General features: G+C 45.2%; 2 protein-coding genes across 2 annotated transcripts in view; one reads left to right on the top strand and one right to left on the bottom strand.

The window, feature by feature from the left end:
- LOC126263507 (trypsin delta-like) overlaps positions 1-23,234 on the top strand; it is a 562,206-nt gene that overhangs the window by 207,214 nt on the left and 331,758 nt on the right. The gene's annotated exons all lie outside the window — the stretch shown is intronic.
- Positions 10,232-16,336, bottom strand: LOC126262755 (trypsin delta-like). The gene is made up of 2 exons (XM_049959566.1): positions 15,912-16,336; positions 10,232-10,696 (listed from the first exon to the last, which is right to left on the bottom strand). The coding sequence occupies exons 1-2, from the start codon at positions 16,293-16,295 to the stop codon at positions 10,298-10,300; spliced, it is 783 nt and encodes a 260-aa protein (XP_049815523.1). The 5' UTR covers positions 16,296-16,336; the 3' UTR covers positions 10,232-10,297.

Raw genomic sequence — 23,234 nt, 5'->3', positions numbered from 1 at the left:
CAAACAAGTAACGCATCAACTTTGTTATTTAATCCCATGCCAGTTGTATTTTAATGTAATATACTAACATTATTTTTCACTGTATTTTTTCAGAATCTACTAATAATTTAACATCTTTAGTACCTCCCTGTGTGAGCTTCTCATTCTGTTTGATTCCTCTCATTGTTGTGTCACTGGACACTGATCTTAGCCTAAAAAGGAGTCACTGCGGTTGGCTTCAATTAGGCGCGACCAGAGATATGGTCTCAGACTCATACGGACGCGGTCTTTAGAAGGTAGCTATTAAGAGGTCGAATTTTGTTTACTACACTGCAGTAGCTCTACTAGATCTCAACAAGCTGCTAATCGACTTTTGTCTTGAGTCATCATGGGCCGTTGAGAATTTATTCCCTCTGCCAATCTTTTCATCTCAGAATAGCACTTGCAGCATACATCCTTAATTATACTCTATTTCAATATTTGTTTTTCTCTGCAGTTTCCCCTACAGTATTCCCCGGTGTCTTAACTCACGTCCTGTCATCCTGCCCCTTTTTCATGTCAATGTTTTCCACAATGAAGCCACAAAAACCTGGTATAGATATGCGTATTCAAATACAGAGATATGTAAACAGGCAGAATAAAGGCTGCGGTCGGCATTGCCTGTATAAGAGAACAAGCATCTGGAGCAATTGTTAGAACGATTACTGCTGCTATAATGCCAGGTAATCAAGATGTAAGTGTTTCTGAACATGGTGTTATGGACGGCGCAAAAGCTCTGGGACTCAGCATCTCTGAGGTAGCGATGAAGTGGGGACCATTTGACGAATGTACCGCGAATATAAGGAATCCCGTAAAATATCAAATCTCTGCGGCCAGAAAAAGATTCTGAAAGATCGGGACCAACGACGACTGAACAGAATCGTTCAACGTGACAGAAGTGCAACTCTTCCGCAAATTGCGGCAGATGTCAGTGCTGGGCCATCAACTAGTGTCTGCGGCTGAACCATTCAACGAAACATCATCGATATGGGTTTTGGCAGCCGAAGACCCACTCATGTACCCTTGATGACTGCACGACGCAAAGCTTTACGTTTCGCCTGGGCCCGTCAACATCGACATTAGACTGTTGATGACTGGAAACATGTTGCCTGGTCGGACGAGTCTCTTTTCAAACTGTATTGAGTGGATGGACGTGTACAGGTATGGAGACAAACTCATGCATCCATGGACAGTACGATGCATTGAAACGTCCCCTTTTGAACAATTATACATGACTGTGCTTAAACTGACACACAATATTTTTCCATAATCAGTAGAGCTAAGAAACTGAGCAACAATTCAAAAATTTCTCAAGTCTGCATTCGGTGCTAAATCCTCCGATTGCTTCGAAGTGGGATCCGACGTATAATTTCAGTATCTACACTCCTGGAAATTGAAATAAGAACACCGTGAATTCATTGTCCCAGGAAGGGGAAACTTTATTGACACATTCCTGGGGTCAGATACATCACATGATCACACTGACAGAACCACAGGCACATAGACACAGGCAACAGAGCATGCACAATGTCGGCACTAGTACAGTGTATATCCACCTTTCGCAGCAATGCAGGCTGCTATTCTCCCATGGAGACGATCGTAGAGATGCTGGATGTAGTCCTGTGGAACGGCTTGCCATGCCATTTCCACCTGGCGCCTCAGTTGGACCAGCGTTCGTGCTGGACGTGCAGACCGCGTGAGACGACGCTTCATCCAGTCCCAAACATGCTCAATGGGGGACAGATCCGGAGATCTTGCTGGCCAGGGTAGTTGACTTACACCTTCTAGAGCACGTTGGGTGGCACGGGATACATGCGGACGTGCATTGTCCTGTTGGAACAGCAAGTTCCCTTGCCGGTCTAGGAATGGTAGAACGATGGGTTCGATGACGGTTTGGATGTACCGTGCACTATTCAGTGTCCCCTCGACGATCACCAGTGGTGTACGGCCAGTGTAGGAGATCGCTCCCCACACCATGATGCCGGGTGTTGGCCCTGTGTGCCTCGGTCGTATGCAGTCCTGATTGTGGCGCTCACCTGCACGGCGCCAAACACGCATACGACCATCATTGGCACCAAGGCAGAAGCGACTCTCATCGCTGAAGACGACACGTCTCCATTCGTCCCTCCATTCACGCCTGTCGCGACACCACTGGAGGCGGGCTGCACGATGTTGGGGCGTGAGCGCAAGACGGCCTAACGGTGTGCGGGACCGTAGCCCAGCTTCATGGAGACGGTTGCGAATGGTCCTCGCCGATACCCCAGGAGCAACAGTGTCCCTAATTTGCTGGGAAGTGGCGGTGCGGTCCCCTACGGCACTGCGTAGGATCCTACGGTCTTGGCGTGCATCCGTGCGTCGCTGCGGTCCGGTCCCAGGTCGACGGGCACGTGCACCTTCCGCCGACCACTGGCGACAACATCGATGTACTGTGGAGACCTCACGCCCCACGTGTTGAGCAATTCGGCGGTACGTCCACCCGGCCTCCCGCATGCCCACTATACGCCCTCGCTCAAAGTCCGTCAACTGCACATACGGTTCACGTCCACGCTGTCGCGGCATGCTGCGCAGCTAGCGCCATTCGACGGCCAACACCGCGGTTCCTGGTGTGTCCGCTGTGCCGTGCGTGTGATCATTGCTTGTACAGCCCTCTCGCAGTGTCTGGAGCAAGTATGGTGGGTCTGACACACCGGTGTCAATGTGTTCTTTTTTCCATTTCCAGGAGTGTATATCTGCAGATCCATGTATGGTTACATTCCCGCTTCAATTCGATCCTCACAAAAAAGATTCGAGAAACTAACAGAAAAACTTAATACAGTTCCAATGGGAAAAAACAGATAAAGGTTTCATGACCAAACAGTGAGATTGTAATACGTAGGCTCGTCCTACTTGAACTTGCATGAAAGAACGACGTGCAGTGCCTCATCGAGAGCAAATCATAGCTGTGTCAGGAAGTGGGAAAGTCTAGAGAAGTAATTAATGGGAACCATACAACAGTCTGCTAGACGTAAACCCGTGAGAAGTGTTAGCTCAGAAGAAACTGGTTTCACGCGAAATGTTTAAGATTCCTAGTATCTAAGTGACTTGCAGCGGACAAAAGGAAAACTACCTTGATGTTACATCAATTTCGAGCAACACTTTCCAGGAACTTCTTATCTGGAGGGCACTCGAGATAACTGAAGTATCGAGTGTCAACAACTCAAGCAGATAAATGGATAATGCTTCTGAGCCAAAACACTTCGAAGGTAACACTTCTTGAATATTCTGTCGGCAAGTGGAAGAACGTGGAAATATTAAAAATTGAAATACATAGTATCAGTGTTCCACAATATTTATTTTGCATTACATTCTGAATCTTCTTAGGTTGTCTGATCACGGCGCGGAAGCCAGTTCGCAGCAAAATATAGAATAAATATTGTGGAACATGAATTCACTGCATTTCAGTTTTTAAGACTTCGAAGGTAAATGACACAGAATGGTGAAGCGCGTGAAGAAACCACTTGCTATTGCTCAGAGGCCTTCCAGTAAGTGCTGTTTCAGTGATTCGCGCAAGCGAAACAGCGTTTAATGCTGAAATTGCGTCGATGCTGTGTGTTGTTGTTATGGTACTCAGTCCAAAGACTGGTCTGATGCAGCTCTCCATGCTACTCTATCCTTTGCAAGCCTCTTCATCTCCGAGTAACTAGTAACTACTGCAACCTACATCCTTCTGAATCTGCTTGCTGTATTCATCTCTTGGTCTCCTCCTACGATTTTTACCCCCCCCCCCCCACCCCCACCACGCTTCCCTTCTGTACTAAGTTGGTAATACCTTGAAGTCCTACCAACCGATCCCTTCTTGTAGTAAGGCTGGACCACAAATTTCTCTTCTTCCCAAATCTATTCAGTGCCGTCGCACGGTGTAGCCACGAAGTCCCAGGCGCCTAGTCACGGTTCGCACGACTCCCCCGTCGGGGGTTCGAGTCCTCCCTCGGGCATGGGTGTGTGTGTTGTCCTTACCGTAAGTTAGTTTAAGTTAGATTAAGTAGTGTGTAAGCTTAGGGACCGATGACCTCAGCATTTTGGTCCCATAAGACTTTACCACAAATTTCCAAATATTCAGTGCCTCCTCATTTGTTACACAATCTAACCATCTAATCTTCAGCATTCTTCTATCGCACCATATTTCGAATTTTTCTATTCTCTTCTTGTCTAAACTGTTTTCCCTCCATGTTTCACTACTATAAATGGCAACATTCCATACAAGTACTTTCAGAAAGGAATTACTGACACATAAATCTATACTCAATGTTAACAAATTTCTGTTCTTCAGAAACGCTTCCTTGCCATTGCCAGTCTACATTTTATATCCTCGCTACTTCGACCATATCTGTTATTTTGCTTCACCGATTATGAAAACTCATCTACTAGTGTCTCGTTTCCTAATCTAATTAATTCCCTCGACACCAATTGATTTAATTCGGCTACATTCCCGTATCCTCGTTTTGCTTTTGTTGGCTGTCCATTCCGTTCAACTGCTCTTCCAAGTCCATTGCTGTCTCGGACAGAATTACAACGACTCGGCAAACCTCGATTTTTTTTTATTTCTTCCCTCTGGACTTCAACTCCTTCTCCAAAATTTTTCTTTTGTTTCCTTTACTGTTTGCTCATTATACAGATTGAATAACAGCGGCGATAGGCTACAAACCAGTCTCACTCCCTACTCAACCATTGCTTTCCTTTCATGCCCCTCAGGTCTTACAGCCGCCATATGTTGTGTGTACAAATTGTAAATTGCCTTTCGCTCCCTGTATTTTAACACTGCCACCTTTAGAATTTGAAAGAGAGTATTCCAGTCAACATTGTCAAAAGTTTTCTCTAAGTCTACAAATGCCATGAACGTAGGTTTGCCTTTCGTTAACCTATCTTCTATAAGAAGTCAGTATTGCTTCGCGTATTCCCACATTTCTCCGAAATCCAAACTGCTCTTCCCGGAGGTTGGCCTCTACCAGTTTTTCCATTCTTCTGTGAAGGATACGTGGTAGTATTTGGCAACCAAGACTTATTGTACTGATAGTTCGGTAATTTTCACACCTGTCAAGATTCTTCTTGAAGTCTGCGGGTATTTCGCCTGTCTCATACAACTTGCTCACTAGATGGAAGAGTTTTGCCATGACTGGCTCTCCCAAGGCTATTAGTAGCTCTGACGGAATGTTGTCTACTCCAGGGCTTTGTTTCGACTTAAGTCTTTCAATGCTCTGTAAAATTCTTCACGTAGTATCATGTCTCCCTTCTCATCTTCATCTACGTCCTCTTCCGTTTCCATAATATTGCCCTCAAGTACGTCTCCCTTATCGAAACCCTCTATATACTCGTTCCACCTTTCTCCTTTCCCTTCTTTGTTTATGCCTGGTTTTCCATCTGAGCTCTTGGTATTCATAGAGGTGGTTCTCTTTTTTCCGAAGGTCTCTGAAATTTCCCCGTAGGCAGCATCAATCTTACCTCTAGTGCTATGTGCTTCTACGTCCTTACATTTGTCCTCTAGCCATTCCTGCTTAGCCATTTTGCACTTCTTGTCGAATTCATTTTTAGACGTTTGTATTGTTTTCTCCTCTTTCATTTATTGCATTTTTATATTTTCTTCGTTCATCGATCAAGTTCAGTATCTCTTCCGTTACGCAATTCTACTAGCCCTCGTCTTTTTACCTAATTGAACCTCTGCTGACCTCACTATTTCATCTCTAAAACTACCCATTCTTGTTCCACTGTATTGCTTTCCCCTGCTCTTATCAACCATTCCCTAATGCTCCCTCTGAAACACTCTACCACCTTTGGTTCATATAGTTTATCGGACCCATCTCCTTAAAATCCGGCCGTTTTGCAGTTTCTTTAGTTTTGGTCTGCAGTTCATAACCAATGAAATGTGGTAAGAGTCCACATCTGCCCCTGGAAACTGTATGTCTGAAACTGCAGTGACGAGAAAAATTAATAATTCCTGCCTTCCGGCTTCGAACCCGGCACCTATCTCCGTTTCTCCCTAGCCGCAAATTGACATTAAATATTAGTTTCTTTCACCAGAAGCGAGATGTGTGCATTTCTGAATTAGAAATGACATGGCGAAAAATACAGAAATGAGTGAGAATCGAACCTCGCAGATATCGTTCTTGACTATTCCAGAAGACATGTTATCTACCAGTGTTAAAGACTGCGATGGAGCTCCGTATGCCACGGCAAACTGGCTGACACTGACGGCGGCGGTGCACAAATGCTGCGCAGCTAGCGCCATTCGACGGCCAACACCGCGGTTCCTGGTGTGTCCGCTGTGCCGTGCGTGTGATCATTGCTTGTACAGCCCTCTCGCAGTGTCCGGAGCAAGTATGGTGGGTCTGACACACCGGTGTCGATGTGTTCTTTTTTCCATTTCCAGGAGTATATATATATATATATATATATATATATATATATATATATAATGTGATGTACATGAGCGTTATGTACCTATCTAATATGTTTGTTTACCTAGTTGCCGACGGACGCTGCATTTGGTGCACCTGTATTGCTCCCTGTAATGATGTCATTTCCGCAGCGAAAGGCAAGCATTGATACGACACATAACATGTGATTCCTGCACGTCAGTTCCTTTGTGACACTGAAGTGCGCACATCGTTAGTATGGCTCCACGGGTGGAGATATCCATAGAAAAACGTGCTACAATTGTAGCACTTAGCCAAGCAGGTTTATTTATTCGCCAAATTGCGAAACAGTGTGGTGTTTCTATAGGGGGAGTGCAATACACTCTTCACCACCAGAAGACAACAGGTAGCAATAAGGGCATACCACGACCAGGACGACCTCGTAAAACAGCTAAAAGTGATGGTAAATATTGTCAGTGTGTGGGTGTTATGTTGATGAGTTGCGCAACAGATTGATCTGACAAGTACCCTTGGGCTCCTGCAAGAAGCAATTTCCACCCGACACTACTACAGAAGTCAGACAGACTCTCCTAACGTACCAAAAAGAAATGCCTGAAAAACTTTCAGCAATATCTTCTGGAGTCGTCCACTGTAAGGAAAGGACACAAAAATATGCTATTTTCTTACGTAACTAGTCGGATACTTGGGTACTGGAGTATTGCTAGGTAGTGTAAGAAGAACATTAAACGAATGGAAAATATGATTTTTTGCAAAATTTAAGAAAAACCAAATGAAACTTTTATTTATCAACTGATATACAAATTTCCATGTTCTTTTCGGAATAGGAGGTTACCTCTTATGGATAGGAATCCTGTTAATGACATTTATATACAAAGTGTGGGAAAGCTCTTTTATCCCTTTTCTTTAAGAATGTTATTTACTTGGCAGAATGGCTGGGAGCCGCGCCTACTCAACTTGAATAATTATCGGATTGAATTTTTCTAAGTACGGGCAAGGCTGTCGCGTGAGAAATGTAATGGAATGACGTGAATGAAGCATGTTATTTTTAATGGAGAAAAGATGGGGCCTGCGTACGCTGTAGCGCACAATACCGTGAGCTGCGACGACTGCTGCCTGCGTCGTTCGCCACTGAAAAATAACACAACCATCTCTTTCTATCTGGATTGACCTTCACCAATCGAACTCTCACTATGCCTTGATGAAGTCAAGGACTCCTGTCTGCCCCTGGTCTAACTATTGGCGTGGTACACCGGTCAGATAACCAGTCCACCGTGATGTCACTCAATGTTCGCTTGCAGGTCCTAACTAATATTAAATCTGTGTTCACACTGCACATTAAGTGTCGCGGCCAACACAGTGAACATACGCTTAATCGCTAGAGACTCAATATACAGTATTACTCCGATTTGCTAGCGACAGAGGTGCTCTTTGAGTGCAGTACTGAGTAGAGACTTTGTTCCTCACTCTCTGCATACACACACAAGCTCACTCGGTCCCACTATGTGTTCCCGCTACAAGAGCGTCACCGGAACGACTTCCCTCCACGCAAAAAGCGAAAGGGTGTATCATTCGCTCTTTCCCTCACTCCTCCGGCTCATTGTGTCAGAGATAGTCCACCAATCAGCATTATTCTTACAAAAGGGAGAATGGCGCTCCGTTTAAGCAGACCAACCCGGAAATATATAGCATCTGCGTTAGGCGTTTACTGTTCACTTGTGAGAACTCTGAAACTGCACACTAGGTCCATCAAAAAATGCGTATGCTGGAACTCTCCCAAACAATACAGCGGGTTTTGCTTTTAAGGTGAACACGCAGGAAAAAACTGTTTTGGTCCATGGGTGGTCGGCCAAAACAAAATCTCCTGTGGCCATCGTGTCTGGAATGTTTTTGTACGCCGCCATCGACTTTTTAATCTCGGTGCGCACTTGCGATTTATTTATTAGATTTGCATATCGGTTAAATAGAAATATGTGAAACTGACTCTACCCTATCGAGTTTGGGCTCGAATGAAACGTCTTGATACGCAAAATACGATGGTGAGGTCGGAATATGTGAGAAATGAAGGTCAGGAGACCACGCCGCCTTACAATATATCAGAATTACCAGTAAGAGAAACAGATTCAAAACAGCGCCCTAAATTCGTGCAGAATTTGTAGAAATGAACACAGCACTATCTGTTGCAACATTAAGAAGGACGCTGAAGCCAGCTTGGAAGGACGTGTCACAGCAAGAAAATCCCTTCTAAGGCCCATAAATAAAGAGAAGAGACTTGAATAGGCTAGAAACCTTTGTAATTGGGCATCAGAAGAGTGGAAGAAGGTGTTATTCACGGAGGAATCGAACTTCGAGATTTTCTGAGCCAGAAGGTGATTATTTATTCGCCGATTTGTAGGGAACAGGGTAGCCCAGCAGTGTGTACTATCTACCGTTAAACACAATAGAGGCTCTGTTATGGTTTAGGGATGTTTTGCCGGAGATAGAGTTGGCGACCTTGTGAAAACAGAAGGACGTATGGATCAAATGGTTAAAATGGTTCTGAGCACTATGGGACTTAACTGCTGTGGTCATCAGTACCCTAGAACTTAGAACTACTGAAACCTAACTAACCTAAGGACATCACACACATCCATGCCCGAGGCAGGATTCGAAACTGCGACCGTAGCGGTCGCGCGCTTCCAGAGTGTAGCGCCTAGAACGGCTCGGCCACTTCGGCCGGTATGTATGGATCAGAAGCAGTACCACCGCATACTTCAGTATCATGCAATACAAAGTGGATTGCGCGTAATAAGGAAAGGATTCACCTTACAACAGGATAATGACCCAAAACATCGTTCGGCGTACTGTAAGAACTACAATGCATCAAAGGGAAAACATAAAATACAGAATGATATGGAATGGCCGTCCCAAAGCCCCGATTGTAATCCCAATGAAATGGTCTGCGATGAAGTGGACAGACGTATCAGGGAAGGTAATATATCTAGCAAAAAATGGCTCTGAGCACTATAGGACTTAACAGCTGTGGTCATCAGTCCCCTAGAACTTAGAACTACTTAAACCTAACTAACCTAAGGACATCACACACATCCATGCCCGAGGCAGGATTCGAACCTGCGACCGTAGCAGTCGCGCGGTTAATATATCTAGCAAGGAACATCTCTGGAATATTGTTAACGATGTGTGGAATCATACAGATTCACGATACCTACAAAAACTGATTGATTGCGTGCCTCGAGTTTGTGAGGCATTCATTAAGTAAAAAGGAGGGTACGTTGATGAAAGTAAAATATAATGATTGTGATTGTGTTATATCGGTGTAAGGTAATATAATTGTATTCTGTGTGAAATTACGTTTGATTTGTGTTGTACATCTGAAATACCAAGGTGTATTGAAATTAATGAGCGGTAGTATATATTGTGAATGTAGTAACTGAATACTACTGTTTATATATATATATATATATATATATATATATATATATATATATATATATATATATATATATATATATATATATTGGATATTAGGGTTGAATATATATATATATACATATAGTGGATATTAGGGCTGAATATATATATAGTGGATATAAGGGCTGAATTAACAGTAGCATTCAGTTACTACATGCACAACAGTTATTGTCTGCGATTGCCATTAAATAATTTAGCTTCTGATAGAAACAGTAAAATAAAATGTATGGGAGTTTAAATATAGGACTGTTCTTTTTCTGAGTTTTCACAATATAATATTTTGGTACAAATATCAGTATTTATTTGAGGAAACAAAGCGCGTTGATTAGTACGAAATACATAAATGTTTCGTCCATAAGCGTTGATCTCCCAAGATTAGAACGAATAAGGCCTATGCCCTTTCAGACTCCAGAGATCTCGCTGATCCAGGACCTGACGCTGCCCACGTTGGCGTAGACGTCGAGGCCAAGCTCGCACGGGAAGAGCGTCCAGGATAAGACGCCAACCTGCGTGCTGCCACTGACCAGCGGTCCGCCAAAGTCGCCATCGCAAGAGCCCCTCAGCAGTTCTCCAGCGCAGACCATGCGCGCGGTCACGTTTCTGATCACGTAGGTCGCCTGGCAGACGGCACGGTCCACGATGTTGACGTCCACCTTCTGCAGAACACTGGACATGCTGCCGTCAGTGACGCTGTAGCCCCAGCCAGTGATCGTCACCGGCAGTCCCACAGGTGGGTCGTAGCCTTGCTCCGGCAGGTTGACTGCCTGCACGTTAGGACCCAGTGCGAACGAGCCGTTCACCTGTAAAAGCGGTCCATTAAAATTTCTACACCAAGAAGCAAAGGCAGATGACAAACGGGTATTCATTGGACAAATATGACATACTAGAACTGACATGTGATTACATTTTCACGCAATTTGGGTGCATACATTCTGAGAAACCAGTACCGAGAACAACCACCTCTGGCCGTAATAACGGCCTTGATACGCCTGGGCATTCAGTCAAACAGAGCTTGGATGGCGTGTACAGGTACAGCTGCCCAAGCAGCTTCAACACGATACCACAGTTCACTGAGAGTAGTGACTGGAGTATTGTGACGAGCCAGTTGCTCGGCCACCGTTGACCAGACGTTTTCAGTTGGTGAGAGATCTGGAGAAGTGCTGGCCAGGACAGCAGTCGAACATTTTCTGTATGCAGAAAGGCGCGCACAGGACCTGCAACATCCGATCGTGCATTATCCTGCTGAAATGTAAGGTTTCGCAGGGATCGAATGAAGAGTAGAGCCACGAGTCGTAATACATCCGAAATGTTACGTCCACTGTTCAAACTGCCGTCAATGCGAACAAGAGGTGACTCAGACGTGTAACCAACGGCACCCCATACCATCACGCCGGGTGATACGCCAGTATGGCGATGACGAATAGACGCCTCCATTGTGCGTTCACCGCGATGTAGCCAAACACGGATGCGACCATCATGATGCTGTAACCGGAACCTGGATTCATCCGAAAAAATGACGGTTTGCCATTCTTGCACCCAGGTTCGTCGTTGAGTACACCATCGCAGGCACTCCTGTCTGTGATGCAGCGTCAAGGGTAACCGCAGCCATGGTCTCCGAGCTGATAGTCCATTCCGCTGCAAACCTCATCGAACTGTTCGTGCAGATGTTTGTTGTCTTGCAAACGTCCCCATCTGTTGACTCAGGGATCGAGACGTGGCTACACGACCGTTACAGACATGCGGATAAGAAGCCTGTCATCTCGCCTGCTAGTGATACGAGGCCGTCGGGATCCAGCACGGCGTTCCGTATTACCCTCCTGAACCCAGCGATTCCATATTCTGCTAACAGTCATAGGATCTCGACCAACGCGAGCAGCAATGTCGCGATACGATAAACCGCAATCGCGATAGGCTACAATCCGACCTTTATCGAAGTCGGAAACGTGATGGTTCGCGTTTCTCCTTACACGAGGCATCAGAACAAGGTTTCAGCAGGGAACGCCTGTCAAGTGCTGTTTGTCTATGAGAAATCGGTTGGAAACTTTCCTCATGTCAGCACGTTGTAGGTGTCGCCACCGGCGCAGACCTTATGTGAATGCTCTGAAAAGCTAATCATTTGCATATCACAGCATCTTCTTCCTGTGGGCTAAATTTCGCTTCTGTAGCACATCATCTTTATGGTGTAGGAATTTTAATGGCCAGTAGGGTACTGTCACAACTCTTTAAATTTATTCTGTGTTGTCATTTGACGCACAGGGTATCAGGTTAACGATTTCCTAATATCATGCAGAATACTGCTACAACACACATTCTACTAAAGCATGTCACTTTATTGTGCAAGAAAAGAAAGTAGTACATCTGGAAAGACGACGCCGGTTTTGATCCGACGTCGGTATATATCACCTGGAGATTTGAAGATGCGCTGTCTATGATTTTGACATCAACAGATAGCGTATTCGTGCCGCTACGATAGCGCCATCTGTGTCTACCGTTTGACAAGTAATTCTCGTAGCCATAAAGTTCGATGTGGTGTAAATGTGTAAAGCAAGCAGGAACCGTGCCACTGAGACGCACTGATGCTTTCTATAGCCAAGTGACCGAGTTTGAAGGAGTCAAATTGGGCCTTCCGAGTGGCAGGGTGGTCCATTTGCAGATTACCACGCTGCGTCAGTTGTGCAGCAATACTGGTAACAGTGGCCACTTGAAAACACTCTCGCACCCACAGACGAGGTTTTCGATGTCGACGCAGCACAGACGCCCGCCAGGATAGTCGTATTGTAAGGTCACTAGTGGCAGATCGTGCAGCTACCACAGCGCAGATAACAGGGCTTGTGATCACAGGCGTGTCAACAAGAACTGTGGCGAACCGGTTATTAGCAGTGGGACAAAAAGCACGCACACCTGTAGCCCGTCTTCCAACCATGCCACAGCATCGATGTGCACTGTGCGATTGGTGCCGTCAGAGGATCACTCGGAAGGCGCAAAGGCATGCCGTGGTCTTCAGCGATGAAAGCGTTTTGCCCGCATGCAAGTGATGGTCGTTTGCACATCGACGTAGATGTGAGCAATGTCTGATAGACAGCATTCGTCCAAGACACACTGGCCTCACCACAGGCCGTACGGTCTGGGGTGGGACAACCTACAAGTCTCGTCCATCTTTGGTGTCTCTGGAGAGGACGCTAAAGAGTGCTCGGCACGTGGAGAATATTGTTAGACCGCTTCTTTTAACAGGAAGTTGATGTGTTGTTCGAAAAGCTAATGCTCGCCCACACACTGCCCGCAAAACTCAACATGCACTGCAAGACGTGAAGTAACTTTCCTGGCCAGCACGATCTCCGGACTTGTCTGCAATCGAACACTTGTGGGATATGATGGAATGAGAAGTGACTCGTGTGACTCGCCGATCAACAACTCTTACATAATTACGTCAACAAGTCGAGCAGCATGGCATACGTATCCCAGGAACTATTCGCCATCTGTACGATTGACTGGATTCCAGAGTCTGCATCTACGTCTACATCCATACTCCGCGAGCCACCTGACGGTGTGTGGCGGAGGGTACCTTGAGTACCTCTATCGGTTCCCTCTTCTATTCCAGTCTCGTATTGTTCGTGGAAAGAAACATTGTCGGTATGCCTCTGTGTGGGCTCTAATCTCTCTGATTTTATCCTCATGGTCTCTTCGCGAGATATACGTAGGAGGGAGTAATATACTGCTTGACTCCTCGGTGAAGGTATGATCTGCGTTCATTGCCTGCAATGCCGCCCGTGGTGGCTACACCACGTACTAATATGGGTAAGGCTCGATACCCGGTACTTCAAAATCGCTTGTACTATACATTTGTACATATAATTATTTCCTGTACTCCGTATGTTCAGTTGCAACAATAAATTTTGAATGAATTGGAATTCTCTAAAAGGCTGGACAAAATTTTTTCCGGCAGTGTTTCGTTGTCTATAGGATTTGATGAGAGTTTTTGGAGTATTATTATTGTGCAAGAACCCTACAGCTTACCCCCATTTTTCTTAAAATTTCAAATATATTGCACTATTTGACATCCTGCGAATGTGTCTTGATTTTTCTTTCGTCTGTCTCTCTTAATTACACACTTCGCTAAAGGAATTCCTATAGCTTCCTTGACTAGCGAGTCTCAGAATGATGAGGTTGCCGAAATTATCGTACAGCAGAATGTGGCCAGTGTCGTTGCAGAATTCTGTCGCAACCGATTTGTTGAGCTGTAGCAGCCGGTGCACCTTCCGTGTTCTGTGCATGACTGTACGATGTATGAAGACCACACTCGCAGGGGATTTTGTAAACACCCGCTTTGCAGACCCTCAGGTCATCCATGACGGGACCAAAAAGTGCTGCTGTCTTCGGGGGAGGGCGGAAGGTCACTTTATACTCTTACTTGGTGGCGATCCGAACTATTTTTTACGACTGCCTTCCAACACATGGAGTGAAGCCACGGATATAAATCTCTCTAATCTACCTCATTGTTTAAAACACCCTTATTTTTCATACATAATGCCCTGCAGATCTCTTGCAGCTTTCATGTGCATCTGCATCATACTCCACTAGCCACCTAACAGTGTATGACGAATCGTGCTTCTGGTACCACCAACGGTCCCTCACTTCCCTGTTGACTCGCGAATGCAGCTTGTGAAAACCGATCGTCGGTAAACCTCTTTATCAGCTCTAACGTCTCGAATTTTCTTTTTATGATTACGAGATGTATATGGGAGACAATAATATGTTGTCCGACTCCTCCCGGAAAGCACTCTTTCGAAATGTCAATAGTAAATTTCTCCGTGATGCGCAACGCCTCTCTTGTATATGACCGTAACTTTTAATTGCATTGACATGGAAGCTTAATTTTTGTACACTGTCAAGGGACGATAGACCTCAGGAATTTCAGCTTGATAGCTTTACCCGTTTCTGAGAAAAAGGCTTCTTAACACACGGACACAGAGGCAATAAAGTGATCCTATACGGGTTCCGTTTTAACCGACTGAGGCATTGAACCCTAAGACTGGCCTGATTTGTATGGAGATACGCCTGCTCTCGATTTACACCAATGAAAGTGGTGCTCTTTCAGGTGTGGAAGCTGCGGAAGCATGTCTTCAGTCGGTATGCTCCGGTTCATTCGCACTGTGAAGAACGTCTCCGCAAATCACAGTGCGTCAGTGATCAGGTAACACATAAGACTTTTAACACCAGAACTACTCCTCCGGTTCTCAATAACGTCAAGTGAGTGTTGTGCACTGCTATATTTGCTAACGATATCTGAAACCTGAACTTTAGCTTCGTAGACGAATGGAGTATTTTATAGAAAATAGTAGTATTCCAGCAAAGGTGATTCGAAACATGACGTGAAATATCGTACGTCAAAGACTTTCCTTCTGACATTTTTATGTTTTTGATTCCTGAAGTTTGCATGCATCCACATCAAACTTGGGGACTTTCTGGGAAAGTGAGGCAGCAGTCCACCGTAAGGACATTTCTTCAAGCTCTATGCAGGTGGTCTGGGAAAGATAAAAAAAGGAAAGGTACAGAGAAAAGTATGTACAATATTTGGGCTCAAGTCAGAGAACAAGGAAAGCTTCGGAGTAATTATCTAGCTCACATGAGACACTTTTTGAAAACTTTGAATTGTAGTCCTAACCTTCAGGAAAGACCTGGGGAATCTATGATAACGTATGAAAATTATGGCAATCGCCACGATGATGCAAAATAATATAAACTATTTCTACTAAGTAATTATCGAATGGTTCAAATGGCTCTGAGCACTATGGGACTTGACATTTGAGGTCATCAGTCCCCTAGCAGTTAAAACTACTTAAACGTAACTAACCTAAGGACATCACACACATCCATGCCCGAGGCAAGATTCGAATCTGCGACTGTAGCAGTCGCGCGGTTCCGGATTGAAGTGCCTAGAACCGCATCGGCCACCGCGGCCGACAAGTAATTATCAGTGAAAAGGAATTTAAGAAATAAAATTGCAATTCGACTTGCCTTGATGAGTGCGACATCGTAATCAACCGTGAGGGGGATGTACAGTGGGTGCTCGTACATCTCAGCTGCGAGCAACACGACACCGCCGCTCCCCTTCGTAGATGTACCCGCACGCAGCGAGACGAACTGCAGTATATGCTGGAAAACGCCGCTGAAGCCATCTAGGCACAACGAGGACGTCAGCACCCAGTCGGGACTGATGAGGGACCCTCCACATGTGTGGTCTCCCGCCGACTCTACAGACACCTGCCAAGGGAAACTGGAGATGCTGGCCTCAGACCCTCCGATGATGCGAGCCTGTCCTGTCCTCCACAGCCGGCCCCTGGTTGGCGATGCCAAACCTGGGGACAGGAGGCATACGAGCAGTACTGCCAGGCGAAACATCGCGGACTCGGCCTGTAGCTCACCGCTCCGTGTTCGTCTTTATACACTAGCTGCACTATAAATAAGTGGAGCTAATGATCACGTTATCTCCGCCCACTTGAAATCATACGTCAAGTGGTAACGTGTCTTAAGATTACGTATCACCTCACTCATCTCAGCAAGGAACAGTCATAAGTAGTCTGTTTTTATGTCGTAATCCATTAAGCCGACGCCACACCACACGATGGGTGACTTCGATGATGGCTACGCTAGTATACTGCCGGAAAAATATCACAAGGACCATGTAATTTTACTAACAAGTGAAGTGACAGATAGTTCATCATTATGGCGGTAAATGATGATAAATTCACATCAACGGAAACGCACATGCCACAGTAAACAGTGTCAACACAATCAAGACATTGTGCACCCCCATCTGATCGCAACGCGGGTCTATATTCTCACCACCCAAATCATCATGAAGGTGCCGAATGGCATCCTGCGATAGGTTGTCGCAAAGGTCTTGTGCCTTTTAGTGGTTCTTGTAGACCCTGGTCAACTATTAACTTTGGGATTCATCATATCCCATAGGTGTTCAATCAGCGAGATGTCTGATTATCTCGTTGTCTAGACCGGTCACTGTATACCACGAAGAGCACGTTCCATCACAGCAGCCGTACATGGACCTGCGTTGTCCTGCTTCAAAAGCGTATCGCCTTCCTGTCCAAGAAATGGCAGTAGCACAACCTCTGAACTTGAGTAACAAACACTCGTTCCCTTACCCTGCAGAATCACCGAATGTGACTGCGAGTCGCAACTGACGTCCCTCGTTCCCATGACTCCCCCCCCCCCCCCCCACACCACACCCACACCCACACACGCACACACACGCACTCCTTGACTCCTTGAAGGCCGGGATAGGAAGTGCGTGTCGTTGGCAGATGTACTCTGGAATAGGCAGATCTACGCCACATACGAGTACGTCGACCACTCGCATACAAACAGAGCCTACCCTCGTCACTAAGGACAACAGAGTATCATTCCAGCCTCCAGTCAACTTTTTCACGACCACAGAGTAGCCATTCTGGGCGATGTCGTGGTATCACTGGTTGCCTGGCCAGTAACAACGTGAACTTACTCCTGCTGCGAGCAGACGGTTTCCAATGGTCCGTGATAGCGCAGCTGGTTCCATATGTTCCCATATCTCGTCCCTGGTTGATGTTCGCTCAGCCACCGCTGTTCCCAGAAGGTATCGGTCTTGACATGCGTCTGTACTACGCAGACGTCAAAAACCTGGTTTGCAGGTGTGTCAATGTTCCGCAAGCGACTGTTGAGAGCAGCGACACACAACCGATACATTGTGCCCAGCATGTGCAGCAACCCGTCGATACGTCCATTTCGCTTCTCGCAGGCCTAGAAGAGTACGTTTCTGTCGGTGGGCGTGGTTGCATCCTAGTTGCAAACACTGTTCGCCTCTAAACTCAGCCAGCAGAGTCAAAACAGAGTGTACAAACAGGCCTTCTCAGTGCCATCCGACCGCTGATCTCCGTGTAAAAAGAACCTCTATCACTACAACCTTTCACTACGGACGTATTACATCCTGGTGCCAGTGAACACAGTTCTTGACAATGTTTTTTTTTTTTTTAATTTTTTCAGGCACTTGTACACACAGTGTCACTCTCTCTCTCTCTCTCTCTCTCTCACACACACACACACACACATACACACAAAGCAAACAAAGTCATTCACAAACTCTCACAGTCACTGTCATTCACACACTCGTTCACATATTCATCCACACCTTCACACCGACACACTCCCACACACACAGAACATCCAATATATTGCAAACCGTTTATGTAGTTCCCTCATGCATAAGAATATAAAATTTGAAGGTGTTGTGATATAAGCACCGAAAACATTGTTCCTTCAAATGTACGAGGGCAGTTCAATAAGTAATGCAACACTTTTTTTTCTCGGCCAATTTTAGTTGAGAAAACCGGAAATTTCTTGTGCAATATTTTCAAACATTCCCGCTTCGTCTCGTATAGTTTCATTGACTTCCGACAAGTGGCAGCGCTGTACGGAGCTGTTAAAATGGCGTCTGTAACGGATGTGCGTTGCAAACAACGGGCAGTGATCGAGTTTCTTTTGGCGGAAAACCAGGGCATCTCAGATATTCATAGGCGCTTGCAGAATGTCTACGGTGATCTGGCAGTGGACAAAAGCACGGTGAGTCGTTGGGCAAAGCGTGTGTCATCATCGCCGCAAGGTCGAGCAAGACTGTCTGATCTCCCGCTTTTGGGCCGGCCGTGCACAGCTGTGACTCCTGCAATGGCGGAGCGTGCGAACACACTCGTTCGAGATGATCGACGGATCACCATCAAACAACTCAGTGCTCAACTTGACATCTCTGTTGGTAGTGCTGTCACAATTGTTCACCAGTTGGGATATTCAAAGGTTTGTTCCCGCTGGGTCCGTCGTTGTCTAACCGAACACCATAAAGAGCAAAGGAGAACCATCTGTGCGGAATTGCTTGCTCGTCATGTGGCTGAGGGTGACAATTTCTTGTCAAAGATTGTTACAGGAGATGAAACATGGGTTCATCACTTCGAACCTGAAACAAAACGGCAATCAATAGAGTGGCGCCACACCCACTCCCCTACCAAGAAAAAGTTTAAAGCCATACCCTCAGCCGGTAAAGTCATGGTTACAGTCTTCTGGGACGCTGAAGGGGTTATTCTGTTCGATGTCCTTCCCCATGGTCAAACGATCAACTCTGAAGTGTATTGTGCTACTCTACAGAAATTGAAGAAACGACTGCAGCGTGTTCGTAGGCACAAAAATCAGAACGAACTTCTTCTTCATGACAACGCAAGACCCCACACAAGTCTTCGCACCCGAGAGGAGCTCACAAAACTTCAGTGGACTGTTCGTCCTCATGCACCCTACAGCCCCGATCTCGCACCGTCGGATTTCAAGGTGGCGTAAGGCCGTAGCATTGAATGGAGATTACGTTGAAAAATAGTGTTGTGTAGCTAAAAGATTGGGGAATAACCTGGTGTATTTCAATGCTGAATAAAACAACCCCTGTTTCAGAAAAAAAATGTGTTGCATTACTTATTGAACTGCCCTCGTACAATTGTAATTGCTATTTGATCAATGACGAATGTCTGTCCCCAGAATTACGCTGTATTGATTCTCAGTTGGATAGAACACAATGAAAGGAACTTTACAATCTCAAATTCTTCCACTGGAGTGAAGGGTGCATTTTCTACATCTACATCTACGTGATTACTTTGCTATTCACAATAAAGTGCTGGCAGAGGGTTCAATGAGCCACCTTCGAGCTGTCTCTCTACCGTTCCACTCTCGAACGGCACGCGGGAAAAACGAGCACTTAAATTTTTCTGTGCGAGCCGTGATTTCTTTTATTTTATCGTGATGATCATTTATCCCTATGTAGGTGGGTGCCAACAGAACTTTTTTCACAATCGGATGAGGAAACTGGTGATTGAAATTTCATGAGAAGATACCGTCGCACCGAAAAACGCCTTTGTTTTAATGATTGCCACTCCAACTCACGTATCATGCCTGTGACACTATCTCCCTTATTTCACGATAATACAAAACGAGTTGCGCTTCTTTGTACTTTTTCGATGTCATCCGTCAGTCCCACCTGATGCGGATCCCACACCGCACAGCAATACTCCAGAATAGGGCGGACAAGCGTGGTGTAAGCAGTCCCTTTGGTAGACCTGTTGCACCTTCTAAGTGTTCTGCCAGTGAATCGCAGTCTTTGGTTTGTTCTACCCACAATATTATCTATGTGATCGTTCCAATGTAGGTTATTTATAATTGTAATCCCTAAGTATTGATCTGAATTTACAGCCTTCAGATTTGTGTGACTTATCGCGTAATCGAAATTTAGCGGATTTCTTTTAGTACTCATATGAATAACTTCACACTTTACTTTATTCAGGGTCAATTGTCACTATTGTCACCATATCGATATCTTATCTAAATCATTTTGTAAGTCGTTTTGATCATCTGGCGACTTTACAAGACGGTAAATGACAGCATCATCTGCATACAATCTAAGACGGCTACTCAGATTGTTTCCAATGTTGTTAATATAGATCAGGAACAATAGAGGGCCAGTAACAGTTCCTTCGGGAACGCCGGATATTACTTCTGTTTAACTCGATGTCTTTCCGTCTATTACTACGAACTGTCACCTTTATGACAGGAAATCACGAATCCAGTCGCACAACTGAGGCGACAGTCCGTAGGCGCGCCGTTTGTCTAGAAGACGCTTGTGAGGAACGGTGTCAAAAACCTTCTGGAAATCTAAAAATAGGGAATCTGCTTTAACGACGATTGACCTGCTATATTGTAGCAAATGATAAAGGATCTTTCTTTCTATGTATTTGCATCACATTACACTTGTCTACATAGAGATTCAATTGACATTCCCTGCATCATGCGTCAATTCGTTGCAGATCCTCCTACATTTCAGTACAATTTTACATTGTTACAACCTCTCGATATACTACAGCATCATCCGCAAATAGCCTCAGTGAACTTCCGACGTTAGCCACAAGGTCATTTATATATACTGTGAATAGCAACGGTCCTACGACACTCCCCTGCGGCACACCTGAAATCGCTCTTACTTCGGAAGACTTCTCTCCATTGAGAATGACATGCTGCGTTGTGTTATCTAGGAACTCTTCAATCCAATCACTTAATTGGTCTGATAGTCAATATGCTCTTACTTTGTTCATTAAATGACTATAGGGAACTGTATCAAACGCCTTGTGGAAGTCAAGAAACACGGCATCTGCCTCGGAACCCCTGTCTATGGCCCTCCGAGTCTCCACAAAATACGACCAGTCTTGTTCGAGATGCCAACTCGGTATTAACATCACCCTCCCTCTGAACGGTTGGTTTATAGCGGAACGCCCGTCTGACCCGTCTTTTACTGTATCCATTCTGACGGGAGGTGATCTCAAGGTGAGTGACCTCAGCCGACAAACTCTCGGGGTCTGAAATGACGTGGGCCCTGCGAACCAAGAAACGAAGAAACCCTTCAGACTGAGTCTGAAGATGACAACAATCACCCTGTAGATAGAAGTCAGTGTGAGTAGGGCTCCTATAAGCATGTACCAGTGTAGGATCTTCCTTCCTCCTGACTAACAGATCGAGGAAGGGAAGGCACCCATTCTTTTTCACTCCCATCGTGAAACAAATATTCGGGTGGATTGACTTCAGATTCTCTAAAATTAACTGAAATTCTCACAGTATGAGGTCAAACAACGAAAGTGTAGGCTTCATAACTGAAAAAAGACGCAGCTTCCAAACCCACCGACTCTAAGGCACGTTCCACGAAATCTTCCATAAACAAATTTGCAATAGTAAGTGACACAACGCGCTTCCCATCACAACTACGTCTGCTCGTAGTACTGATCACTGAATAAAAATTAAATGGAAATCAACACATGTCGAAGAATATTCGTTAATTCAACACCAAACCTAACCTCAGTTAACGCAACGAATCATTCAGAAAAAAAATACGAGTGGCGAGAGAGACCACATCAAAACTTACTAGAATATCAGAGTCTGTGAAACGCTTTCCCTATAAGCGACGTAACTAATCCTGAACAGATTAGCAAGGTGTTTTACCGAACTATAACTTGTTACCGGCAGTCGGACGATGAGGAACCCTTATTTCTGCATTTTCGGCAGGCCATATAACCTCGGTAGAACACCACAGTTAGTTTTAAGATTCTTGGCAGTCTTCTGCGACTAGGATCTTTTCTTCAAGAGGCTGTTAGTCTTTCTCTCAATTCATTTTGTGGGGTCGGCTCCGATGTTGCCACACACTCAATTAGATGGCAAACACTGCATCTTTTGAACGTAATCCTGCTTTTACAGAACAACTGTAACATTTCCCTTGTCCGCGGGTAAAATAACAATATCCGAATCAACTCTATGTGAACGCACAGAAGCCCTCTCTGCCGCTGTGATATTACTGTTGAGTGGACATGCTCCAGTCACCACACGATATGCCTCCGTCCTAGCCTCCCCTGCACCCTCAGCAGGTAATTTAAAAACAGCCTGTTCAATAGAAATAATAAAATCATTCACTTGCAAACGCCTGGGCGTCCGAGCAAAATTTAAACCTTTCCCTACCAAAGATATATCTGCATTTTCAAAAGGTTTCTCCGTGAGATTTATCTCAGAAGTTCGAGATATAGTATTAGATACCGAGCCACGGAAACATTCAGACTTCGTCAAACGCCAGGCAGTCACAGAATGAAACTATCACTCACATTGCGAACATGAAGCACAGTTCAGCCTGTCCCAATCCACTGCATTCCTGTTGAAGACTGTATTCGCCGGGAGAAACTCAGGTCTCAGGTAACCATGGTTACGTGCCGATGAGTATAGAGACTTCCATATTCTATGTTTGCTCCGTCATAGTCTCAGTCATTGTACTCCCTCTTATTGGTCTTCAGCTCTTACACTACTATCGACCAGCACAGCAAAAACGCTCTTTCTCAACAAAGTAAATTCCTCTCTGTGCCATCACATAACACTCCCATGTTCCCTAAATCAATTTACGTATCAGGAACACGACAATGGTACAATCGTCCTCAAAATTTCAAACTAATTAAATTCTTTCCAAATTTCTTCTACCACAAAAGCCATCTCTTCCATATACTAGTCAGCAGTTCATACTCAACAATCCCCAATTCCCTACAACTTCTCCCTCCCCCTTGACGGTAGGGCTCCTTATTTAAATGGTGTCTTTTCATAACAGCTACTTTACTCTCCCTTCAATCTTATCATCTTCCTGTACCCCTCCTGCTTCTGATAATGGTAAATGGCTCTGAGTACTATGGGACTTAACATCTGAGGTCATCAGTCCCCTAGAACTCAGAACTACTTAAGCCT

Source organism: Schistocerca nitens, chromosome 6, assembly GCF_023898315.1.
Source record: "Schistocerca nitens isolate TAMUIC-IGC-003100 chromosome 6, iqSchNite1.1, whole genome shotgun sequence".
NCBI lineage: Eukaryota > Metazoa > Arthropoda > Insecta > Orthoptera > Acrididae > Schistocerca > Schistocerca nitens.
Note: the sequence above shows the minus strand (reverse complement) of the source record. Positions and strands in the feature narration are given on the sequence as shown.